General features: G+C 44.9%; 1 protein-coding gene across 7 annotated transcripts in view; it reads right to left on the reverse strand.

Moving 5' to 3' along the window:
- Positions 1–23,868, reverse strand: part of sfxn3 (sideroflexin 3) — an 85,929-nt gene that overhangs the window by 12,017 nt on the left and 50,044 nt on the right. For all 7 annotated transcript variants that reach the window (XR_010977075.1, XM_068053029.1, XM_068053032.1 and 4 more), the window contains 3 exons: positions 20,406–20,533; positions 7,052–7,101; positions 2,233–2,282 (listed from right to left, as the gene is read on the reverse strand). Coding sequence is in view for 6 of the 7 variants with exons in the window: in XM_068053029.1 (XP_067909130.1) it covers positions 2,233–2,282; positions 7,052–7,101; positions 20,406–20,533 (228 nt within the window). In the remaining variant the exon portion in view is untranslated. The remainder of the gene's footprint in view (positions 1–2,232; positions 2,283–7,051; positions 7,102–20,405; positions 20,534–23,868) is intronic.

Below are 23,868 nucleotides of genomic sequence, written 5' to 3' on the forward strand. Positions count from 1 at the left end.
CACAGAAGAAATGCTGGAAATACTCAGCAGGTCTGGCAGCATCTGTGGAGAGAGAAGCAGAGTTAACGTTTCAGGTTAAGATTCATGAAGAAAACATGTTTGTGCTTGGGGCCAGGCTGCTCAGTTTTCTGTCCATCAACACCCTCTCTGTACTAATGCTTTGTCTTTCAGCACACCATTAACATACCGTTTGCCTTTGCTCCATGACCTTCTGGTCAGTTATTCTCTGTGACCTTGTCCTATCAACACCTCTTTTGTTATAGTCATAGAGAGATACAGCACTGAAACAGGCCCTTCGGCCCACCTAGTCCGCGCCGACCATCAACCACCCACTTATACCAATCCTACACTAATCCCATTTTCTCTCTCACATCCCCACCTTCCCTCAATTCTCCTACCACCTACCAACACGAGGGGCAATATTTACAATTTACCTATCAACACGCAAGTCTTTGGCATGTGGGAGGAAACTGGAGCACCTAGAGGAAACCCACGCGGTCACAGAGAGAACTTGCAAACTCTGCACTGGCAGTACCAGAACCGAACCCTGGTCACTGGAGCTGTGAGGCTGCAGTGCTAACCACTGCGTCACTGTGCTGCCCCTATCCCTTATCTCTTGCCCCACCCCCGCTTTACTTGCTTAAAACCTTTTACACTTCTAATATCTGCCACTTCTGATGGTCACTGACCTGAAACATTAACTCTGTTTCTCTGTCCACAGATGCTGCCAGACCTGCTGAGTATTTCCAACAATTCTTGTTTGTGTTTCAGGTTTCCAGCATCCACAGTATTTTGCTTTTACATAATTGTGAAATATGTGCCCTTTGTCCAGTTTTTTTCTGGTTGCACTTAATTTACAAAAAAAAGAAAAAAATTACGTGTTAATAGGTGATAAAATCAACTTCAAGTTTAAAAAAAGACGATGGCCTTGCAGAAATTCTGCTGTAAAAATGAATGGGGGTTGAAATCGCACTACGATAATAGAACGAACATATATAAAATTCCCGTCTGCTATGTTAATGAATGCTCCAATCACTCCTGTAAGTCTGAAGGTATAATTTTTGGATTACTGCCTTCTACTTACTACTCAGAGGCAGGACTTTGCCAGCTCAACACTGGTATATAATAAAAAATTATATTTCCATAGTAAAATATTCATGTTTATAAGCAATTGCATGGAAATCATGGTACAGTGAAAATTCAAAAGAAAATTACCTTCCATAATGGATTCAATAAAATGCTAATATGAAAGATTAACATCCAGGTGGCAGTTATGGTGCTAATTCTGAATGGAAGATATTTTATTAGGCTTTGCCTGCAGTGAATTAGCTCATAAGAGGACTGTGTATTGGAAACAGTGAGATTGAAGTTACACTGTGCAATATTGATAATAAATATGTTAACATGTTCGTACTAAAAGTCTCCGTCCAATATTTTGACAAATGTCATCGTGCATTCATTAACATAGCAGACAGGGGAATGTTATACATGTTCTTTCTATTATCACAGTGCAATTTCAACCCCCATGCATTTTTACAGCAGAATTTCTGCAAGGCCACCGTCATTTTTTTAAATCTTGAAGTTGATTTTATCACCTATTAGCGTGTAATTTATTTCTCTTTTTTGTAAATTAAGAGCAAACCAGAAAAAAACTGGACAAAGGGCACATATTTCACAATTATGTTCCCCATTGCAAGTGAGGAAATATAAATTCTTGCAGCATTTTTACTGAGGTACATGTGGATAAGACAAAGCATTAGTACAGAGAGGGTGTGAATGGACAGAAAACTGAGCAGCCTGGCCCCAAGCACAAACATGTTTTTTTCATGAACCTCAACTTGAAACGTTAACTCTGCTTCTCTCTCCACAGATGCTGCCAGACCTGCTGAGTATTTCACAAACATGTTCCCCATTGCAAGTGAGGAAATAAAAATTCTCGCAGCATTTTTACTGAGGTACATATGGATAACTCAAAGATCTTCTTTATGTTTGCTCCAACAACTATTTATTATTAGAAGCCCAGAAAGTTACAGAAGAAGCCCTTTTGACCCTTTGCATCTGTGCTGGCTTTTTGCTAGAGCCAGCCAAAGCTCAACCCACCGTCCTGTTTTCTCCCCATCCCCCCTCCGCTGCTATAGCGAACAGTTTATACATGAAATATTAAGATTAGAAAATACCAAAAGGATTTTTAAAAATCCAAAATTAAAATGACTCATTGGGAATGCGACTCACCAGAGGCCAACCAGGCCAACCTGAATAGGAGCATTGAGCAATGGGAAGCGCTGGAACAACAAAAAAAGAGGCAAGAGAAATCACATTTAGTCATTAGAATTAAATTGAACCTTCTCTAATTCAGGAATTGTAATAGAGATAAAAATGGGAGCACACCAAATATCTAACAGTATGAGGTACCACTAACACGTGTACCATAAGCACAAGAGAGTTGTAACAGACTTTGACGGGGTGCCTGATCAGTGGGAGGCATTCAAGGAAGAAATAGTGAGGGTTCAGAGCAAGTATGTTCCCTTAAAGGGAAAACAGCGGAACTAACAAATCCAAAGTCCTCTGGATGTCAAGGTTAAAAGGAGAGGATAAGGGGGAAAAAAAGGAATCTTATGACAGATACTGAGGGCTCAATACTGTAGAAAACCTAGAGGAGTATAAAAAAATGTAGGGGTGAAATTAAAAAGGAAATTAGGAATGCAAAGAGAGGGCATGAAAAAATATTGGCAAGTAAAATCAAGGAAAACCCAAAGATTTTTTATAAACAGATAAAGAGCAAAAGGATAACTAAAGCAAGAGTACGGCCTATTAGGGTACCCTGTCGCTGGAGGCGGTGGGGGTTGGCATGATTCTTAATGAATATTTTGCATCTGTTTTCACAAAAGAGAGGAACAATACAGACATTGATATCAGGGAGGAGTGTGAAATATTTGATGAAATTAACATAGCAAGAGGGAAAGTATTCAGGGGTTTAAACATCTTTGAGAGGGGATAAATCCCTCGGCCCAGACAAAATGTATCCTAGTCTATCAAAGGAAGCAAGACATGAAATAGTAGAGGCTCTGACCATCATTTTCCAATCCCCTCTGGCTGCAAGTGTGGTGCTAGAGGACTGGAGGACAGCCAACATTGTACCATTGTTTAAAAGGGAGAAAGGTCAGTCAGCCTAACCTTGATGGTGGGAAAATTATTGGAAAATCTTCAGAGGGAAAGGATAAATCTTAATTTAGAGAGACACAGATTAATCAAGGACAGTCAGCACAGATTTGTTAAGGAAAAGTCATGTCCGACTAACATGATTGAATTCTTTTGAGGAGAGAACAAGGAAGGTCAACGAGGGTACTGCATTTGATGTAGAGTATATGGAATTTAGCAAGGCTTTTGTTTAGTTACCACATTACAGACTGGTCATGAAAGTAAAAAAGCCCATGGGATCCAAGGCAAAATGACGTTGGATCCAAAACAGGCTCAGAGGCAGGAAGCAAAGGGTAATGGTCGATGGAGGCAGTGACTGGAAGGCTTTTTCCCGTAGGGTTCTGCAGGACCTAGTACTAGATCCCTTACATTTTGTGGTATATATCAATGATTTGAACTTGAATGTAGGCGATATGATTAAGAAGTTTGCAGATGATACAAAAATTGGCCCTGTGGTTGATAAAGAAGAAGAAAGCTGTAGACTGCAGGAAACTATCAATGGACCAGACAGGTGGGCAGAACAGTGGCAGATGGAGCTCAATCCAGAGAAGAGAGATAATGCATTTGGGGAAGGCTAACAAGGCAAGGGAATACACAATAAATGGTAGGAAACTGAGAAGTGCAGGGGAACAGAGAAACCTTGGAGTGCGTGCCCACAGATCCCCTAGGGTTGCTGGACAGGTAGATAAGGTGGTCAAGAAGGCATATGGAATACTTGCCTATATTAGCCGAAGCATAGAATACAAAAGCTAGAGGTTATGCTGGAACTGTATAAATCACTAGTTAGACCACAGCTGGAGGACTGCGTGCAGTTCTGGTCACCACACCATAGGAAAGATGTGATTGCACTAGAGATGGTACAGAGGAGATTTATGAGGATGTTGCCTGGACTAGAGAATTTTAGTTGTGAGGAAAGATCCTAAAATCAGCCACGATAGTTCTGAATGGCACAGCAGGCTCAATGGGCCATATGGTTTACTCCTGCTCCTATTTCTTGTGTCCTTGTGATTAGATAGGCTAGGGTTGTTTTCTTTGGAACAGAAGAAGCTGAAGGAGACCTAATTGAAGTGTATAAAATTATGTGGGGTCTAGAGAGAGTGGTTTGGAAGGCCCTATTCCCGTTGGTTGAGGGGTCCATAACCAGGAGGCATAAATTTAGGTTAACAGGTAGTAGGAATAGTGGGGATTAGAGGGGAAACTTTTCACCCAGAGGGTGATGGGGATCTAGCACTCACTGCTGGAAAGGGTGGTGGAGACAGAAACCCTCAGAACATTTCAAAAGTACTTAGATATGCACTTGAAGTGCCGTAACCTACAAGGCTACGGACCAAGAACTGGAAAGTGGGATTAGGCTGGATGGCTACTTGCCAGCAGGCATGGACACAGTGGGCCAAATGGCCTCCTTCCGTGCTGTAAACTTCTATGATTCTAAAATATTTGTAGCAGATAGCCAAGAGGAAATCTTTATCCCCCACCCTTCCCAAAGTACATCACTTTATTGAGCGCAATTCAGCTCAATATTATGTTATGATTAGACAGAATTTGACAGTTCCACAAGCTCCAAAATGAATAAAAACTCAATGTCTAAAACAGACAAGTTTCGACTGATTTGTGCATTGCAAAGTCAAGCAAATAAGATCCACTTCAGTGGATGTTTTAAAGCCAGTGCCAATTTCAACATACCATCGTATAACTTAGTGGTAGACTCAAGATCACGATGACTACAGTCTATTATTTTTGTCTTTGTTAGATTATTTATTGGCTTCTCAATTGCTAGGTACAGTTAATATTTGCACCTCAGGATAAGGCAGAGACAAGCATAGTCCAGCATGTCTTTGGTATGGTTTGATCGCTCATATTATACCTGGTTGGGTAGCAATCTAGGAATTCATTCAAAAGATTTAACACAGAACAATGAATCAAGTCCCTCTCATTCAAATCCATAACATCTTACATCATTAATATGCAAGGACAGTGGTTCTGCTTAGTAACTGTGTCTGAGATGAAGATATGTGTTGGGTCTGTGAGAGGGGTATAAACTATAATTCCTGCGATGGACAGTTCTGTAAACTGGAGCTTACGAGTGTTCGGCTTTGATCTGGCTGAGCCGGTCAGTCTGACATCAACAGAGCAACTAAGTTAAGTCAGTGATTTACCACGTAAGACATGAAGGACTGTGCTTCAAGGATTAATTTTAAATCGAGAGGTAGTGCAGAAATACACATTTGTTGTTTGCGCATTTTGAGGAGAATTAATATGATAATTATTGTCAATATACTGCAACTGAACAGTATTCAGTTCAAACATGTTTACTGTCAAATGACTTTGTCTGCTGGTTTCTAACCTGTATCTGAGTCTGAGAGCATATAAAACGATGACATGCAATACATTCCAGTGAGCCGGAGCATAGTGGAAAGGGTTCTCTATTGATCCCCGGTTCTCCCTACAGTTACCTAGATATCAGCAGGAAAAAGCATAAATAGGTTTGTAGGGGAAACTGCACTGGAGAACATCTAGTGTAAAAACGTAACTGTATCTCCTCATTTAAATCCCCAAGCTCTGTAGTCAAGGAGTACTGCTCTCAAACAGAACTAGGGTTCATTTCTACAGAAATAGAACTGAGAAGCAGAGAGGCATTGTTAAATTTACATAGAACTTTAGACAGACCACACTTGGAGTATTTTGTACAGTTCTGGTCTCCATATTACAAAAAGAATATACAGGCACTGGAGAAGGTGTAAAAGAATGACAAGAACAATACCAAAGATTAAAGGCTATAACTAACAGGAAAGACTGCAGAGGAAGCGGCTGTTTTCTCTAGAAAAGGGAAGGCTGAGAGGTCTTTAAAATTATGAAGGAGGTCAACAGGGGATGTGTAGGAAAGATGTTTCTGCTTGTGGGGGAATCCAAAACTAAGTACCATAATTATAAGATAGTCACCAATAAATCCAATCAGGAACTCAGGTGATACTTCTTTACCCAAAGTGGAATAGTTGAGATGAATAGGATAGGTGCATTTAAGGAAAAACTAGCTAAGTATGGGAGAAAGGAATAGAAGGACATTCTGATAGGGTTACATGAAGTAGGGTGGGAGGAGGCTCATGTGGAGCATTAATAGCACCATGGTCCAACTGAGCTGCAAATTCTATGTTATCCTATGTAGTATACAGAGCCTTGTTGTCTTGGGTAAAGTGCTAAACAGAGACCAGATTCTCATTTCCACTGCCCTCTTCCTCACCACTCCCCTCCCCACTCCAACCCTTAACAAGGAATAGGGAATAAAACATCAGAGGGTGAAATCCTTTGGAACAGTCTTCCTGGTAGCACAGGATCACATCCAGCCTGATGAAACTGTAAGGAAAGCTTTGCAGGTGAAGTGTCTGCTACAGGAAGAATGTATTCTGTCCGGCAGCAAAGTAGCAGACATTCCCAAAGCCAGAAGTTCCAGATATGGCCTGACAAAAACTCTCAATTTGGCAGCAACACATGAAAAGGCAGATGAGAGATATCCTGAGACCTTCACGCATGCTCACATCACACAATCATAAAAGGGGATAATATCTACTACAGGTGAAGTGAAGCTCTGCACTATTTTTATTGCTACAACAAATTCTTAGACTGACAGAATTTTAACCATGTTTTCGGGGGCTGGACTTTAACAAAAAAAAATATGATGAACTGTAGTGTCAAACAGTAACCTGTATAACAGTCTGTATCAGGAGTTCACTCGACTGATTTGGTTGCTGAGGAAGATTTATTTTTGTCTTGTTGCTATCACAGTGCATTCCACAAATTCAGTCCTGTGCTTAAAAAAAACTTTCACTTGCCACTTACACACATTCGAAAACCTTACCTTTAAAAAAGCTCGCTTTTCCAAAGCATTCATGATAATTGGGGGTATTGCTGCAGATCAGAACAGAAGGATTATTTACAGTCTACTCATGGAAGTGAAACCATTGCATGTTCATTTTAGCTAAATATTTATTCAGTTATTGAAACCAGATGTTGAGTTGTTTGGAGGATCCACCAGCATATTCACTAGTTGCTGAGAAGGATAAACCCTTAATTAGAAAATGTATCTGTTAGAATACTGTTAGCGAGTAATCTCAGGAATATCTATATACGTATACATGTTTTGCTTTACCTTTGTATTAACCCAAGAGATTCTTGCGCCTTACAGGTGTGGAAAATATTAGGAAAGTGGAGATAGTTGGAGAAGGGGGGCAATTAAAAAAAAAATGGGGCCAGTTGCATAGTGGTAATGTTTAGTAATCTAGAGGCCCGGACTAATGTTCTGCAGACCACGACAGCTGGGGGGGAATTTAAATTCAATTAATTAATGGAGTCGTAATGGCACAGGAGGTCATTCAGCCCATCGAGTCCATGCTGGCTCTCTGTACAGAAATCCAGTCAGTCCCATACTCCTGCTCTATCCCCGTAGCCCTGAGAGTCTATTTCCCTCAAGTGCCCATCCAATTTCATTTTGAAATCATTGATTGTCTCTGCTTCTACTACCCTCGTTGGCAGCAAGTTCCAGGTAAGCATGAGTCAAACAAAAGTGGCACCTGTGAAGTACTGGAGTACATCCCACAGGTAGCTCAAGCCCTCTGGTACCTTGCCGAAAGTACCATTCCTCAAATGATCTGGACAGTGAGTGTCAGTGGACAAGTTAATCAATGAAGACATCACAGCCCAGTTTGATCCTGCCTTTATCCTAAATCCACACGCGCACTTACCAACAGGAGTCATAGGATAGCGTAAGCTATGATTAATTATCCCCCTTCCGTCTGATCGAAGCTACAGTGCCCTACAGACCTGGATGAGATTAGATATCACAGCACAATCCCTCCATGGCCTTGCCCGTCCCTATCTCTGTAACCTCCTCCAGCCCTAAAAAATCTCCAAGATCTCTGCTCTCCTCCAATTCTGGCCTCTTGATTTTAATCGTTCCACCATTGGAGGCCATGCCTTCAGCTGCCTACACCCTCCCTTAACTTCTCCACCTCCCTAGCTATTTCCTCCTCCAAGATGCCACCCACCCCCAAAACCCACCTTCCCGACCAAGCTCCCGGCCACCCACCCCAAGACAACCCCATGTGGCTCAGTGTCAAATCTCGCCTGACAACGCTCCTGTGAAACTCCCTGGGATGCTCCACCACATCAAAGACATTATAAATCTGGAATAAAATAATTGTTTCATCAATAATGATCATGAATCTACCGGATTGTCATATAAGACAAACGTTTTTCAGGGGAGGAAATATGCCGTCCTTACCCAGTCTAGCCTACATGTGACTCCAGACCCACAGAAAAGTGGTTGACTCTTAACTGCCCTCTGAAATGGCCTACCAAGCGGCGGCAGCTGATAAATCAGAGCAGGGGAAGAGCGTGGGCCTTCCACAGTGTTTTCCAAAAAACAAAACAAGGAGTGACGTCAGAGGACAGCAGGTAGGTGATTGATTGGTGAGTTTTAAGGTGTTTATTTTTCTCTCTAAATTAGGGCAGTGGTTTAAACTGGGACTGAGGAACTATAAAGTAATGTATTAAATTTACAGCTTAGCTAAATTAATAAAATTTCAATTGGCTAAGTGGAACAGTAAGTGAATTAATAACAGCATTAGCATAGAGCAGGTCTAGAGACAATAATTAAAATTAATAGTTTATACAAAGTCCTCAACATTGACTCCGGTCCCCATGAGGACTCATGGCATAAGGTCAAACACGGGCAAGGAAACCTCCTGCTGGTTACCACCTACCACCCTCTCTCAAATGATGTCCCAATGCTACTTAAGGTTGATCATTTGGAAGAAGCACGGAGGGCAGCAAGGGTACAGAATGTACTGTGGATGGGGAACTTCAATGTCCATCACTAAGAGTGGCTCAGTAACATCACTACTGACCAAGCTGGCTGAGACCTGAAGGATATATCTGCCAGACTGAGCCTGCGGTAGGTGGTAAAGGAACCAACAGGAAACGTCTACTTGGCCTTGTCCTCATCAATCTAACTGCTGCAGATGCATCTATCCATGACATTATTGGTAGGGATGGCCACTGCATAGTCCTTGTGGAGATGAAGGACTGTCTTCACACTGAGGACACCTTCCATCATGCTGTGTGGCACTACCACAATGCTATAAGGGATAGATATATAACAGATTTAGCAGCTCAAAACTATGCATCCATTAGGCACTGTGGCCATCAGCAGCAGAATTGCATTCAACCACAATCTGTAATCTCATGGCCTGGCATATCCCTCACCCTCCCATTACCATCAAACAAGGAAACCAACCCTGATTCAATGAGGAGTCTAGGAAAACATGCCAGGAGTAGCATCAGGTGCACCTAAAAATGAGGTGCCAATCTGGTGAAGCTACAACACAGGACTACATGCATGCTAAATAGCAGACATAGAATGCTATAGACAGGGCCAAGCGATCCCACAACCAATGGATCAGATCAAAGCTCTGCTGTCCTGCCCAGTCCTGAATGGTGGTGGACAATTAAACAACTAACTGGAGGAGAACCTCCAAAAGTATCCCCATCCTCAATGATGGGGGAGCCCAGCACATTATTGCAATTGACAAGGTGGAAGCATTTGCTACCATCTACAGCCAAAAGTACCAAGATCCAACTCGGGCTCCTCCTGAGGTCCCCACCATCACAGATATCAGCAATCAGACAATTCGATTCACTCCATGTGATATCAAGAAATGGCTAAAGGCACTGGATACAGCAAAGGCTATGGGCCCTGACAACAGTCCAGCTGTAGTATTAAAGACTTATGCGCCAGAACTAGTTGTGCCCTTAGGCAAGCGGTTCCAGTACAGCTCCAACTCTGGCATCTACCCGACAATGTGGAAAATTTCCCAGGTATGTCCTTTCCACAAAAAGCTGGACAAATTCAACCCGGCCAATTACTGCCCCATTAGTCTATTCTCAATCACCATCAAAGTGATGAAAGGTGTCATCAACAGAGCTATCAAGCAGCACTTACCCAGCAATAACCTGCTCACTGACGCTCAGTTTGGGTTCCGTTAGGGCCACTCAGCTCCTGACCTCATTACAGCCTTGGTCCAAAAAAGCTGAACTCCAAAGGTGAGGCGAGAGTGACTTCCTTTGATATCAAAGCAGCATCTAACCAAGCAGTCCTAGCAAAATTAAAGTCAATGGAATCAGTGGGAAAACTCTCCACTGGTTGGAGTCATAACTCGCACAAAAGAATATGGTTGTGATTATTAGAAGTGAATTATCTCTGCTCCACTGCAGGAGCTCCTCAAGGTATGTCCTAGGCCCAACCATCTTCAGCTGCTTCATCAATGACTTTCCCTCCAAAATAAGGTCAAAGGTGAGAATGTTAGCCAATGATTGCAGTGTTCACTACCATTCGCAACTGCTCAGATAGTGAAGCTGTCCATGCCTGCATACAACAAGATCTGGACAACATTCAGGCTTGGACTGGGGCGGCACAGTGGTTAGCACTGCAGCCTCACAGCTCCAGCGACCCGGGTTCAATTCTGGGTACTGCCTGTGTGGAGTTTGCAAGTTCTCCCTGTGTCTGCGTGGGTTTTCTCCGGGTGCTCCGGTTTCCTCCCACAAGCCAAAAGACTTGCAGGTTGGTAGGTAAATTGGCTATTATAAATTGCCCCTAGTATAGGTAGGTGGTAGGGAAATATAGGGACAGGTGGGGATGTGGTAGGAATATGGGATAGTATAAAATGGGTGGTTGATGGTCGGCACAGACTCGGTGGGCCGAAGGGCCTGTTTCAGTGCTGTATCTCTAAACTGTTAAATGGCAAGTAACAACTGTGTCACACATGTGCCAGGCAATTAACATCTCTAACAGAGAATCTAACCATCTGCCCTTGACATTCAATAGCATAGCCATCACTGAATCCCCCGCCATCAACATCCTGGGGAGCGAAGGAGGGGGGGTGGGGTGGTTACCATTGATCAGAAACTTAACTGGACCAGCCATATAAATACTGTGGCTACAAGAGCAGTCAGAGGCTGGGAATTCTGCGGTGAGTAACTCACCTCCTGACTCCCCAAATTCTGTCCATTATCTACGAGGCACAAGACAGGTGTGTGATGGAATATTCTCCACTTGCCTAGATGAGTGCAACTCCAACAACACTCAAGACGCTAGACACCATCCAGGGCAAAGCAGTCCGCTTGATTGGCGCTCCATCCACTACCTTAAACATTCACTCCCTCCACCACCGGTGCACAGTGGCAGTTGTGTGCATCATCTACAAGACGTAGTGCAGCAACTCGCCAATGGTTGCTTCCACAGCACCTTCCAAACCTGCGACCTCTACCACTTAGAAGGTCAAGGGCTGCAGGCGCATGAGAACATCACCACCTGCAAATTCCCCTCCAAGTTTCCCACCATTCTGACTTGGAATTTTTAAAAATATTCTTTCATGGGATGCAGGCGTCACTGGTATGGCCAGCACTTGTTGCCCATCTTAAACTGCCCTTGAACTGAATGGGTTGCTAGGCCATTTCAGAGGGCAGTTAGGAGTCAACCGCATTTCTATAGGTCTGGAGTCATATGTAGGCCAGACCAGGTAAGGGCGGCAGATTTCCCCCTGCAGGACATTAGTGAACCAGATGGGTTTTTATGACAATTGATGATAGTTTCATGGCAATATACTGTGACAGGAACCACACCTGCCATATGGCAACATATTAATTTCGTCAAATGGAACACGACTGAAACTTTTTTTTTTACTAGACATTGAACATAACTTGTTTAAAAGGACCACAGAGCTGAACAGCTAAAACATGGCTGCACATTTTTTTTAAAAATTAATTTATGGGATGTGGGCATCGCTGGCTAGGCCAGCATTTATTGCTCATCCCTAACTGCCCTTGAGAAGATAGTGGTGAGCTGCCTTCTTGAACCATTGCAGTCCATGTGAGGTAGGTACACCCACAGCGCTATGAGGAATGGAGTTCCAGGATTTTGAATAGCGACAGTGAAGGAATGGCGATATAGTTCCAAGTCAGGATGGTGTATGACTTGGAGGGGAACTTGCAGGTGGTGGTGCTCCCATGCATTTGCTGCCCTTGTCCTTCCAGTTGGTAGAGGTCGTGGGTTTGGAAGGGGCTGTCTAAGGAGTCTTGGTGCATTGCTGTAGTGCATCTTGTAGAAGGTACACACTGCGGCAACTGTGTGTCGGTGGTGGAGGGAATGAATGTTTGTGAATGGGGTGCGCATCAAGCGGGCTGCTTTGTCCTGGATGGTGTTGAGCTTCGTAAGTGTTGTTGTCGCTGCACCCAACCAGGCAAGTGGAAAGTATTCCATCACACTCCTGACTTGTGCCTTGTAGATGGCTTTGGGGAGTCAGGAGGTAAGTTACTCACCGCAGGATTCGTAGCCTCTGACCTGCTCTTGTAGCCACAGTATTTATATGACTACTCCAAGTCAGTTTCTGGTCAATGGTAACCCCTAGGATGTTGATAGTGGAGGATTCAGTGATTGCAATGCCATTGAATGTCAAGGGGAGATGGTTAGACTCTCCCTCATTGGAGATGGTCATTGCCTGGCACTTGTGTGGCACGAATGTTACTTGCCACTTATCAGCCCAAGCCTGGATATTGTCCAGGTCTTGCTGCATTTCTACACAGACTGCTTCAGTATCTGAGGAGTCACTAATGGTGCTGAACATTGTGCAATCATCAGCGAACATCCCCACTTCTGACCTTATGATTGAAGGAAGGTCATTGATGAAGCAGCTGAAGATGATTGGGCCTAGGACACTACTCTGGGGAACTCCTGCAGTGATGTCCTGGAGCTCAGATGCTTGACCTCCAGCAACCACAACCATCTTCCTTTGCACTAGGTATGACTCTAACCAGCGGAGAGTTTTCCCCGATTCCCATTGACTTCAGTTTTGCTAGGGCTCCTTGATGCTATACTTGGTTAAATGCTGCCTTGATGTCAAGGGCAGTCACTCTCACCTCTTGAGTTCAGCTCTTTTGTCCATGTTTGAACCAAGGGTGCAATGAGGTCAGGAGCTGAGTGGCCCCAGCAGAAACCAAAATGAGTGTCACTGAGCAAGTTATTGTTAAGCAAGTGCCACTTGATAGCACTGTCGATGACACCTTCCATCACATTACTGATGATTGAGAGTAGACTGATGGGTAATTGGCCGGTTTGGACTTGTCCTGCTTTTTGTGTACAGCACATACCTGGGAAATTTTCCACATTGCAGGGTAGATGTCAGTGTTGTAGTTGTACTGAAACACCTTGGCTAGGGGCGTGGCAAGTTCTGGAGCACAGGTCTTCAGTATTATTGCCAGAATATTGTCAGGGCCCAAAGCCTTTGCAGTATCCATTGCTTTCAGTCGTTTCTTGCTCTCCTGGGGAGTGAATTGAATTGGCTGAAGTCTGGCATCTGTGATGCTAGGGACTTCAGGAGGAGGCCGAGATGGATCATCAACTTGGCACTGCTGGCTGAAGATTGTTGCAAATGCTTCAGCGTCATCTTTCGCGCTGATGTGCTGGGTTCCCCCATCATTGAGGATGGGGATATTTGTGGAGCCACCTCCTCCAGTTAGTTGTTTAACTGTCCACCACCATTCACGGCTGGATGTGGCAGGACTGCAGAGCTTAGATCTGATCAGTTGGTTATGGGATTGCTTCGCTCTGTCTATCGCATGCTGCTTACGCAGTTTGGCACGCAGATAGTCCTGTGTTGTAGCTTCAACAAGTTGACACCTCATTTTGAGTTATGCCTGGTGCTACTCCTGGCATGCCCTCCTGCACTCTTCATAGAACCAGGGTTGGTCTCCTGGCTTGATGGTAACAGTAGAGTGGGGAATATGCTAGGCCATGAGGTTACAGATTGTGGTTGAGTACAGTTCTGCTGCTGCTCACGGCCCACAGTGCCTCAAGGATGCTCAGTTTTGCATTGCTAGATCTGTTCAAAATCTATTCCATTTGGCACGGTGGTAATGCCAAACATGATGCAGGGTATCCTCAATGTGAAGGCGGGTCTTCGTCTCCACAAGGACTGTGTGATGGTAACTCCCACCAATATTGTCATGGACAGATGCATCTGCGACAGGCAGGCTAGTGAGGACGAGGTCAAGTATGTTTTTCCCTCTTGTTGGTTCCCTCACCACCTGCCGCATATCCAGTCTAGCAGCTATGTCCTTTAGGGCTTGGCCAGCTTGGTCAGTAGTGGTGCTACCGAGCCACTCTTGGTGATGGAAATTGAAGTCCCCCACCCAGAGCACATTCTGCACCCTTGCCACCACTTGTTCCAGTGGTGATCAACATGGAGGAGTACTGATTCATCAGCTGAAGGAGGGCGGTAAGTGGTAATAAGCAGGAGATTTTCTTGCCCATGTTTGACCTGATGCCATGAGACTTCATGGGGTCCAGAGTCGATGTTGAGGACTCCCAGGGCAACTCCCTCCCGACTGTATACCACTGTGCTGCCACCTCTGCTGGGTCTGTTCTGCCAGTGGGACAGGACATACCCGGGGATGGTGATGGCGGTGTCTGGGACATTGTTAGGTATGATTCCATGAGTATGACTATGTCAGACTGTTGCTTGACTAGTCTGTGGGACAGCTCTCCCAACTTTGGCACAAGGCCCCAGATGTTAGTAAGGAGGACTTTGCAGGGTCAACAGGGCTGGGTTTGCCATTGTCGTTTCCAGTGCCGAGGTCAATGCCGGGTGGTCCGTCCGATTTCATTCCGTTTTATTGGTGCAACTGAGTGGCTTGTTAGGCCACTTCAGAGGATATTTAAGAGCCTACCACATTACTGTGGGTCTGGAGTAGGCCAGACCAGGTTAGGGCAGCAGAGTTCTTTCCCTAAAGGTCATTAGTGAACCAAATGGGTTTTTACAACAATCGACAATGGTTTCATGGCCATCATTAGACTAGCTTTTAATTCCGGATTTATTAATTGAATTGTGGTGGGATTTGAACCCATGTCCCCAGAGAAATACCCTGGGTCGCTGGGTTACTAGTCCAGCAACAATAACACTACACCACTGCCTCCCCTTTGCATTCTGAGACACAGTTGAATAGAGAGACAATGGAAGGGCTCACTAATTCAATTAACAAGATTGGTATGGGCAACAGTGATCATCCACATCTTGTCTGTGTAAAAGCCAGCACTCCACCCCCCACCCCACCTAGTAAGCTTTGAAGAATCAACAATCCTCCCCAGAAGATGGGCGGCACAGTGGCGCAGTGGTTAGCACCGCAGCCTCACAGCTCCAGCGACCTGGGTTCAATTTTGGGTACTGCCTGTGTGGAGTTTGCAAGTTCTCCCTGTGTCTGCGTGGGTTTTCTCCGGGTGCTCCGGTTTCCTCCCACAAGCCAAAAGACTTGCAGGTTGGTAGGTAAATTGGCCATTACAAATTGTCCCTAGTATAGGTAAGTGGTAGGGAAATATAGGGACAGGTGGGGATGTGGTAGGAATATGGGATTAGTGTAGGATTAGTATAAATGGGTGGTTGATGGTCGGCACAGACTCGGTGGGCCGAAGGGCCTGTTTCAGTGCTGTATCTCTAAACTAAACTAAGATGCTGTTTCAAACAAAGAGCTGGTCACATGACTTACCTGCTGGCCAGACTGGGAACTGTTTGAATTGTGTCTCTCAGAAAGGTTAAGGGCAGACTGCAACTGAACTTCAAGAAGAAAGCACCTCTCTCTCTGTCTCTCTCTCAAGTCCCAGCGGCCCACGGAAGAAGCTTAAACCTCAAGACAGAGGACCTCTTCAGCCTTCTGGTACCAGGGAAACAAGTTTGTAAGTGTGCACTGGGCCCCAGCGAGAACTGCAAGACTTCAACGCCAATCAAGGACTTTACAGCAAAACGAAAGACAGTAACTGAATTTCATTTACTACTCCAACCCACCCCCCTTTATTCTTTCACCCCTCCTCCCCCATATCTACTTGTGTGTGTGTTTCTCTCGTATGCATGCTAGCGTGTTTGCATCGTGCATTTTAGTAATTTTAACTGAGTTAGTGTGAGAAGGTTAATAAACTTACATCTTTCTTGTTTAAACCTAAGGAAACCTGTCTGGTTGGTTCATTTACAATTGCAATTAGAAAGCAGTGAACAAAGACTCACTGAGGTGAAGCTAAAAACATTGTTTTAAAAGTTAAACCCTGTTATGGCCAAAGCAGGAAAGGGGCGAGAAGGGAGCCTAAGACCCCTTCCTCATCCGGTCCTAACAATATCAAATATATATATAAAAAATATATCGGTGTTCCTTCACTATCACTAGGTCAACATTCTCGTACTCTCTCCCGAACAGCACTGTGGGAGTAGCAACACCACATGGACTCCAGCAGTCCAAAAAGCTGGTTCATCACCACCTTCTCAAGGGCAATTAGGGACGGGAAATTAATGCTGGCCTTGCCAGCAATGCACATCACAAGTACAAATAAAAAAATTAAAAAGCAGTAATGGGTAATATGGCTAATTAAATTGAAAAGAACAGCAGAGGCAGCTTTGTTCCCATTATAACAGAGTGGGCACCTTAATTGGAATGAGATAAGGAACAAGGGAGGACTGATGATCAAGAACAAGATCGCACAGATTTAAAGTGATTGGCAAAAGAAGCAAAAGCAACTTGAGGAAAAACTTCTTCGCACACCGAGTGATTAGGATCTGGAATGCCCTGCCTTAGAGTGTGGTGAAGACAGGCTCAATCAAGGCGTTCAATAGGGAATTAGACAGTTATCTGAAAAAGAAGAATGTGCAGGATTACTGGGAGAAGGTGCGGAAGTGACATTAGGTGAATTGCTCATTTGGAGAGCCAGCGCAGACATGATGGGCCGAATGGTCTCCTTCTGCACTGCAACAATTCTGTGATTCTATGTCCTGGTTCAAGGCAGGATGAAAGGGGTGCCTTCAGCCTAGATGGTGAAGGCCAGTATAAAAGATGTTGCTTTGTATTGCCACAGCTGCACGGGTAACAGCTTCAGCAGCAAGAAAACAAGTGATGTCAGGAGTTATTAGACTGAAACTTGAGTAAAAACAGGGCCTTGTGTACATGCTATTGCCATTATTGGACAATAAGGTGATGGTTGCAAGTTATTGATTGGTCTAGTGAAATTTAGTGATTCTGTATTGTAGAAAGGGATATAAAAAAAAGGGGTCTATACAGACAGAAGGTGTAGAAGATTTCAAGAGATACCGGGATCATGAGCCAGGGGTTCAAGCCATGAAGTGTTGCCAAAACACTAGAGGACAAGCCAGGGGTTCAGGCACTTGCTACCGTGACTTTTACCAAAGGCATAAATGGATAGTATAACTCATAATCATACCTTGTAAACCACTGCTCAAATACTGCAATGTATCAAGTCTTGCTTGTGCTGAATAAAGGTTAATCACTGCCACCAATATGGGTCAACATCGAATCATTGGTTAAGGTTTATCAAAAGGAAAGCCCAACACAGGGTATCCTTTTTCTGAGAAGCTTCTTGTCAGTTCAGATTTTAATTTGATTTTAGTTCAAAACTACTAAACATGTCACATGCAGGCTGATTTAGAAGTGAGACTGAGAATTCTTATTTAAATAATACATTTGATTTGAATTTTTTTCACAAAATATTGACAGAAACCTAAAACAGCAGGCATCAAGGTCGTTGCTATGGCACTAGAAATCTGTAAACTTTTCTGGTTTCCACAGGATACAACAGTGCAAATTAGTCGCGCGAAGAGGGAGAAATGGCTCTCACCAGATGGCGTGGAAGCACAGGTGAATGGTGAGGAGCACTATATAATCAAGATATTTTGAATGTGCTGCCAAGTTGTGTACAGAATACATTATCAGGTGTTAGTAGTGACACTTTGAAAATCATCCAGTGTGCTTTGTGCATCCAATGCAAGAGTTTTTTATTTCTTTCATGGATCCAGGGACAGAATATACTGGTACACCAACTCAATACCACTTTAATTGGCAAAGTATGGTTTTCTGACAATTCCCCAAATACAAGTTTCTGTACATTGGCTGGATTCATTGAAACAGCAAACTGGTACATTGGGATGAAATTGGGTTGCTGGCAGTAATACAAGATAGGCGATAATGAATTGCCTGCCTGTTTTACAACCTTTCTAATATTCTCTTCTACTGGAAAAAACAGAGTATACAATGGATCACATCTGTACTAGGTAGTGTCACTAATTCCATCTTGATTGCATTACTAGTGTCAGAACAACAGGATAATGGGCTGAATTTAGTGGAAATGGCAGGGGTCCTGATGATGTCGAAAAGGCGAGGGAACTCAACCTCAGCCCTTCAGAGCACCGCCCCCCCCCACCGGTGCAATTCAACGGTGCTTGGACAATTAACTGCCTGGCGCAAGGGACCACACCCCTTTAAGGGGATCCCACCTCCAAGAGCTGCTGACCAATCAGAGGGCCGGCAGCTTAACAGTATTGGCAGCGCTACCAGGAGTGGTGGCCACTGCCAATACTACACCTGGCCTGGGACCAGGCCCATACCCAGAGCCCCGGACCCCAGGTAAGTGATGTGGGTCATCTGGGCCTGCTGCACAGGCCCTAACAATGCTGGGGGGGGCGGGGGGGGGGGGGGGGGAGAAGGGGCGAGGGTTGTCTTTGTGGAGGGGTGGTTAGTGGAGGGGCAGCCATTGCTGCTGGGAGCCCTCCGTGGGCCACAAACTGCCCATGGAGGAGGCCCCCCCACCACCAAGCCTGAAGGGAGGCCGCCTTGTTTTACTGGGTCACTTCCCCGATTGGTGGAGGCCCCCCCTCCACTGCTGGTTTCATTCTAGCAGTTGCAGGAAGAGGCCCTTAAGTGGCCAGTGGTTGACCACTTAAGGGCCTTAATTGGTCTCTGAGTGGGAAGTCCATCTTCGGCCTTTTCCACCCCCGACTTAAATGCAATGCAACGGGAAATCGACAGGACCTCCGCCTTCCATCGCAATTCTTATGGCCCCCCCCTCCCTGTTTCCCAGGGGTCCATTAAATTCTGCCAATGCATCAGCCCACTTATAGTATTTTCAATTAGGTGAGCACTGACCGTAAGACATTAGATTACCATTCGACCACATTAAGGTTGGATGATTCACTGGAGGTACCATTAATAGCTCACCACCCTGGACAGGATTGACTTGTACATACATTACAAAGTAACTTTTTGATGAATGTGGTATTGACCCTATGGAGTTGGGGGTGGGCAGGGGTGGGTGTTGTTCAACTAATATATTATTGAATTGCAAATGGAGTGTTCCTTTAACTTTTTATACTGTGGCAAGTTTTCTTTGGGGTCTTGATAAACCAATAAGCTATCCAGGTTAAATAGATATTTTAATATTTAAAAGAAAAATATTTTGGAAAGATTGTTCCCCAACCGCATACTATCCATCTCAGTTAGGATCAGGCACTATACAAAGGCCCTGGCTGATTTTGCCAGTGGCACTCTGGGTTGATTCAGCAGCAGACATTTCAGCATGCCAACACAATGCTGTCCACAGACTGGGAATTAAACTCATCGCAGCTGTAGGGACTGTTGGTGCTGGAAATGAAAAGAAAATCACAAGGGTGCAGCAAGAGCTGCCCCTCTGGAATTGAAACTAAAGTCACATTGTTGAAGCAGAGTGGTGACAAACTAATTCTGCATCTGGTCATGTGATACATGACAGAAGTGCTTATGCTGCCACTGGTTGGCCAAAGACTAAAACTACTAATATCCTAGTGTTAACCTGATCATGGCAGCACAATACACCAGTGAACAGATAGTGGTAGCACATAGAGGTCTAGACCAGCTAAAAAACAGGCTCTGTAAGGTCCAATTTTGCATGCAACGTGCTCAAGCTGTTCCACACTGGGAAAGGGCTGCATGCCAAATTGGTTCGGGTGCCTTGAGTCTTCCATTTCCCATGCAAATCTTGGGCCCCATGCCACTTTCAAGAGCCTTTCCCAAATTTGATTGCAACCAACCACTATGCAGGCAACTTGCATAGTGCAGTCAGTTTTCCCAAGCCTAAAGTATCTAAAGCAGTGTTCTTCAAAGGCACTGCTGGAGGAGGTTGCAACAAAAAATGGAAAAAATGTTTGACTTATCTCAGAGTAGGGACACAGAGGAACCCTGGAAAGGGTGCTTCTCACCAGCCACACGTGCTCAGGAATCTAAGTGTTGATTTTTCAATTTAAAATAAAAAACTTCAATGGAAGAGCAACAACCCTCATCACTAGGTCCTGACTTACCCATGGCAGGTATTGCCATACCAATCCGAGATACCACCACCTGGGAAATGGCCTGCTGTGCAGCCTTTGGCGACTCCCCAAGTCGATTCCCCTTGATATCTGTCACTGGAATCCCAAACTTAAGTTCTCTGCAAAAGAAAAAGATGATAAACGAATAAGGTGCAAAACTCTATTTACTGTGTGGTAGATTCTATATTCGCCATGTGTAAGCAATTGCGAAGCACTGTCTTCAGGTACATAAAAGCACTGAGCCAGCAGGCACTGGACTTCATCTCAGTGAGGACAAATCTGTATTCAAATGACGGCCAATTTATGCTTTAAAAATTGACATTGCCAAATTGACCTCAAATAGAAAGATTGGATCGCATTTACAGTGTCGTTCACAACCTCAGGACATCCAGAATGCTTCGCAGCCAAGGAAGTACTTTGAAGTAGAGTCACTGCTGTAATGAAGGCAAGTACAGAGGTGGCAGGTGCAGGAATTCACATCAGCCGGCGTGTCACTTTGCTGTGACCATCCCGCCCCAGGCCGTTTTTCTGGAGGAGGAATGGGGATCGGCAGGGCTACCATCCCGCAAGTGGTGGGTAGCCAATTAAGGGTATTTAGAGGCCTATTGTCAGAGTCCGACTGGAATTCTCCAGTCAGCCTCTGGGCCCCCTCCAAGGCATCGGGGACTTGGCCAGCACCTGGGGTAGTGGCACACCAGGGGCCTAGCGCTCCAGGCACACTTTGAGGCTCCCTCCGCCTGCCTGGTCACAGCTGCAGCCACAGGCCGCCCTATGGAGGGGCTCCCTCTCCACAATGGTGGCCCGTCTGCTGAGGGCATCTTTTAATTTAACAGTTTAAAAAGTTGGAAAGAGGGTTCCTCAAAACGGAGGCGCCCTCTCTCTCTCCCTTACTTGAAAAGGCAGGCTGCTGCTTCCTTCAAGCTGAACATCCTCCTATTGGCGCTCCAGTTTTGAGAGCCCACCCACTGTCCTCAATTGGATGGCAAGCCCACCCTCTGGCTGCTAACTGGCCAATTTGGGGAAAATCACTGCCGGGCGACTGCTCACCACACACTGGGCTGGATTTTACATGAATAGATAGAAATAAACTTACCTGCAGCCTTATGGTTGGGCCGCGATCCTTTGAGCGGCAGCCGGCACTCATGTGCCTTCACTTTCCCGTCTGGAGAAAGCAGGCACTGGAATGGCCGGGAAGGGGAGGGGAAACTTAAGATTAAGGGGGGAAACAGGATCAAATTTACATCATGCGTGTAGGGGATGGTGGGAAGGGGTGACCTGCGAACTTTGTTCAGTTTGGGGTGGGGTGGGGGGGGGTGGTAAAGTCATGTTTGAAAGGCAAGTGTTTTAGCCGGGGGTGGGGGTGGGAGGCGGATGGGAGAAGGGCAAATATTTAATTTGATTGCTATTGGGAGGGTGGGAAAGGGGCAGCATATTTATGATCATTAAAGTAGCGAGCGTCGGGCTATAAATTTATTAATTTAAATTAGCTGGCTGCCCTTTAAAAAGGGCGCCATAGCCTGCACACAGGCAGCTGACGCTATTGCTGGTGTCAGGAGCCCGCCCACTCCACATGAATGGGGGGGGGGGGGCGCAGGGGCGCGGCGGCTTGACCAGGTTATTTGTATGAGCCGCTGCGAGGAAGGTCACGGCAGCATGGCAGCGTGCGGTCTGCACTTGCGGACCGCCATTTTCTTTACCCGCAGCCAGGAGTGGCGGTGGGTGCTGAAAATCCAGCCCAGTGCGGGGTTGTGACCCCAATTTGGTCCTGACCCGAAACCCAAAATCCTGCCCCTCATCTGAAGGGTGGCACCTTCTCCTTCTACAGTGCAGCATTCCCTCTTTGCTGTACTGAACTGTCAGCTTAGATAATGTGCACAAGTCTTTGGAGTGGGGCTTGCACGATTACTTTTCGACTCAGATACGGAAGTGCTGCCACCGAGCCAAGATTTATACCTTAGCAAGAACCATAAATATAAATCACCACAACTGTCAGTAACACTCTCCATAGAATATCAAGTATATACATAATTTTTGTTGATTAAAAAACTTAACTTGGGAAGTAGATTGGGAGGAGTTACGAAGTACAGTGAGAGCTAATCTCATTATTAAGGAGCTGAACTATCAGTAAAAGTACAGTAATTTTAAATGTATGTGCTTAAGGTGGTAATAGCTGGACATTTAGAAAATCATAATAAAATCAGGCAGAGACATGGTTTTGTGAAAGGGAAATGGTGTTTGACTAATTTATTAAGAGTTCTTTGAGGAAGTAGCAAGCAAGGAGGATAAAGGGGAACTTGTACATGTGGTGTACTTGGGATTTCCAAAACGCATTTGATAAGGTGCCACATCAAATGTTATTGCATAAAGTAAAAGCTCATGGTACAGGGGGTAACATATAGCACGGATAGAGGATTGGCTAGCTAACAGGAAGAAGAGAGTAGGAATAAATGGGTCATTTTTGGGTTGGCAAGCTGTTACAATGCAGTGCCACATGGATTAGTGCTGGGGTCGCAACGGTTTCCAATCTACATCAATGACTTGGATGAAGAGACTGGATGTATAGTAGCTAAATTTGCTGATGACACAAAGATAGGTAGGCAAGTAAGCAGACAAGAGGACATAGAGTCAACAAAGGGATTCCAATAGTGTTATAAAGCCATGTTTCATCAAAAATGACTATTTATTAAGTGGACTGAAACCACAGGATAAGTTTTAAAAAGACTGACAACAGTATTTTTAAGGGGCCTAAACCGCAGTTCATAAAGTGGCTGAACATTTACATGACTTCACCTTGCAAATTACAAAGCTATCAGAAAGGGAACCACCAAAACAATCAGCTTAAGCAAGTGTGAATGGCCCTTTACGTGAACAGCTCACATACATTCAGATGTAGGGTTGAATTTTACTAGGCCTCCAGCGTCGGGGATCGTGGCAGGGAGGCCCGGAAAATTTAAGGGAGTAAATTAAGGGTAAGTCATGGCAGGGCAGCTTGGCAGCATGGAGCGCTCCTCCTGTGCAATGTGGGAAGTCAGGGACACTTCCAGTGTCTAGGGCAAATAAGTGTGCAGGAGGTGTCTCCAGCTGCAGCTACTTGAAATCCGCATTTCGAATCTGGAGACACTGTGAAGCATCCTCGAGTCTGAGATCATCATGGATAGCATGTACAGGGAGGTGGTCACACCGCAGGTAAAGACTGCTCAGGGCAGAAAAGGAATGGGTGACCGCCAAGCAGAGTAAAAGAACGAGGCAGGTAGTGCAGGAGACCCCTGGGTCCATCTCCCTTTCTAACAATTTTCCACTTGGTAAACTGTTGTTGGAGATAGCTTCTCAGGAGAATGCAGCAAGAGCCAAGTCTGTGGCACCATGGGTGGCTCAGCTGCACAGGTGGGGAGAAAAAGCAGTGTAAGAGCTACAGCGATAGGGGATTCTATCGTAAGGGGTACAAATAGGTGTT

This window comes from Heterodontus francisci, chromosome 20, assembly GCF_036365525.1.
Source record: "Heterodontus francisci isolate sHetFra1 chromosome 20, sHetFra1.hap1, whole genome shotgun sequence".
Lineage (NCBI taxonomy): Eukaryota > Metazoa > Chordata > Chondrichthyes > Heterodontiformes > Heterodontidae > Heterodontus > Heterodontus francisci.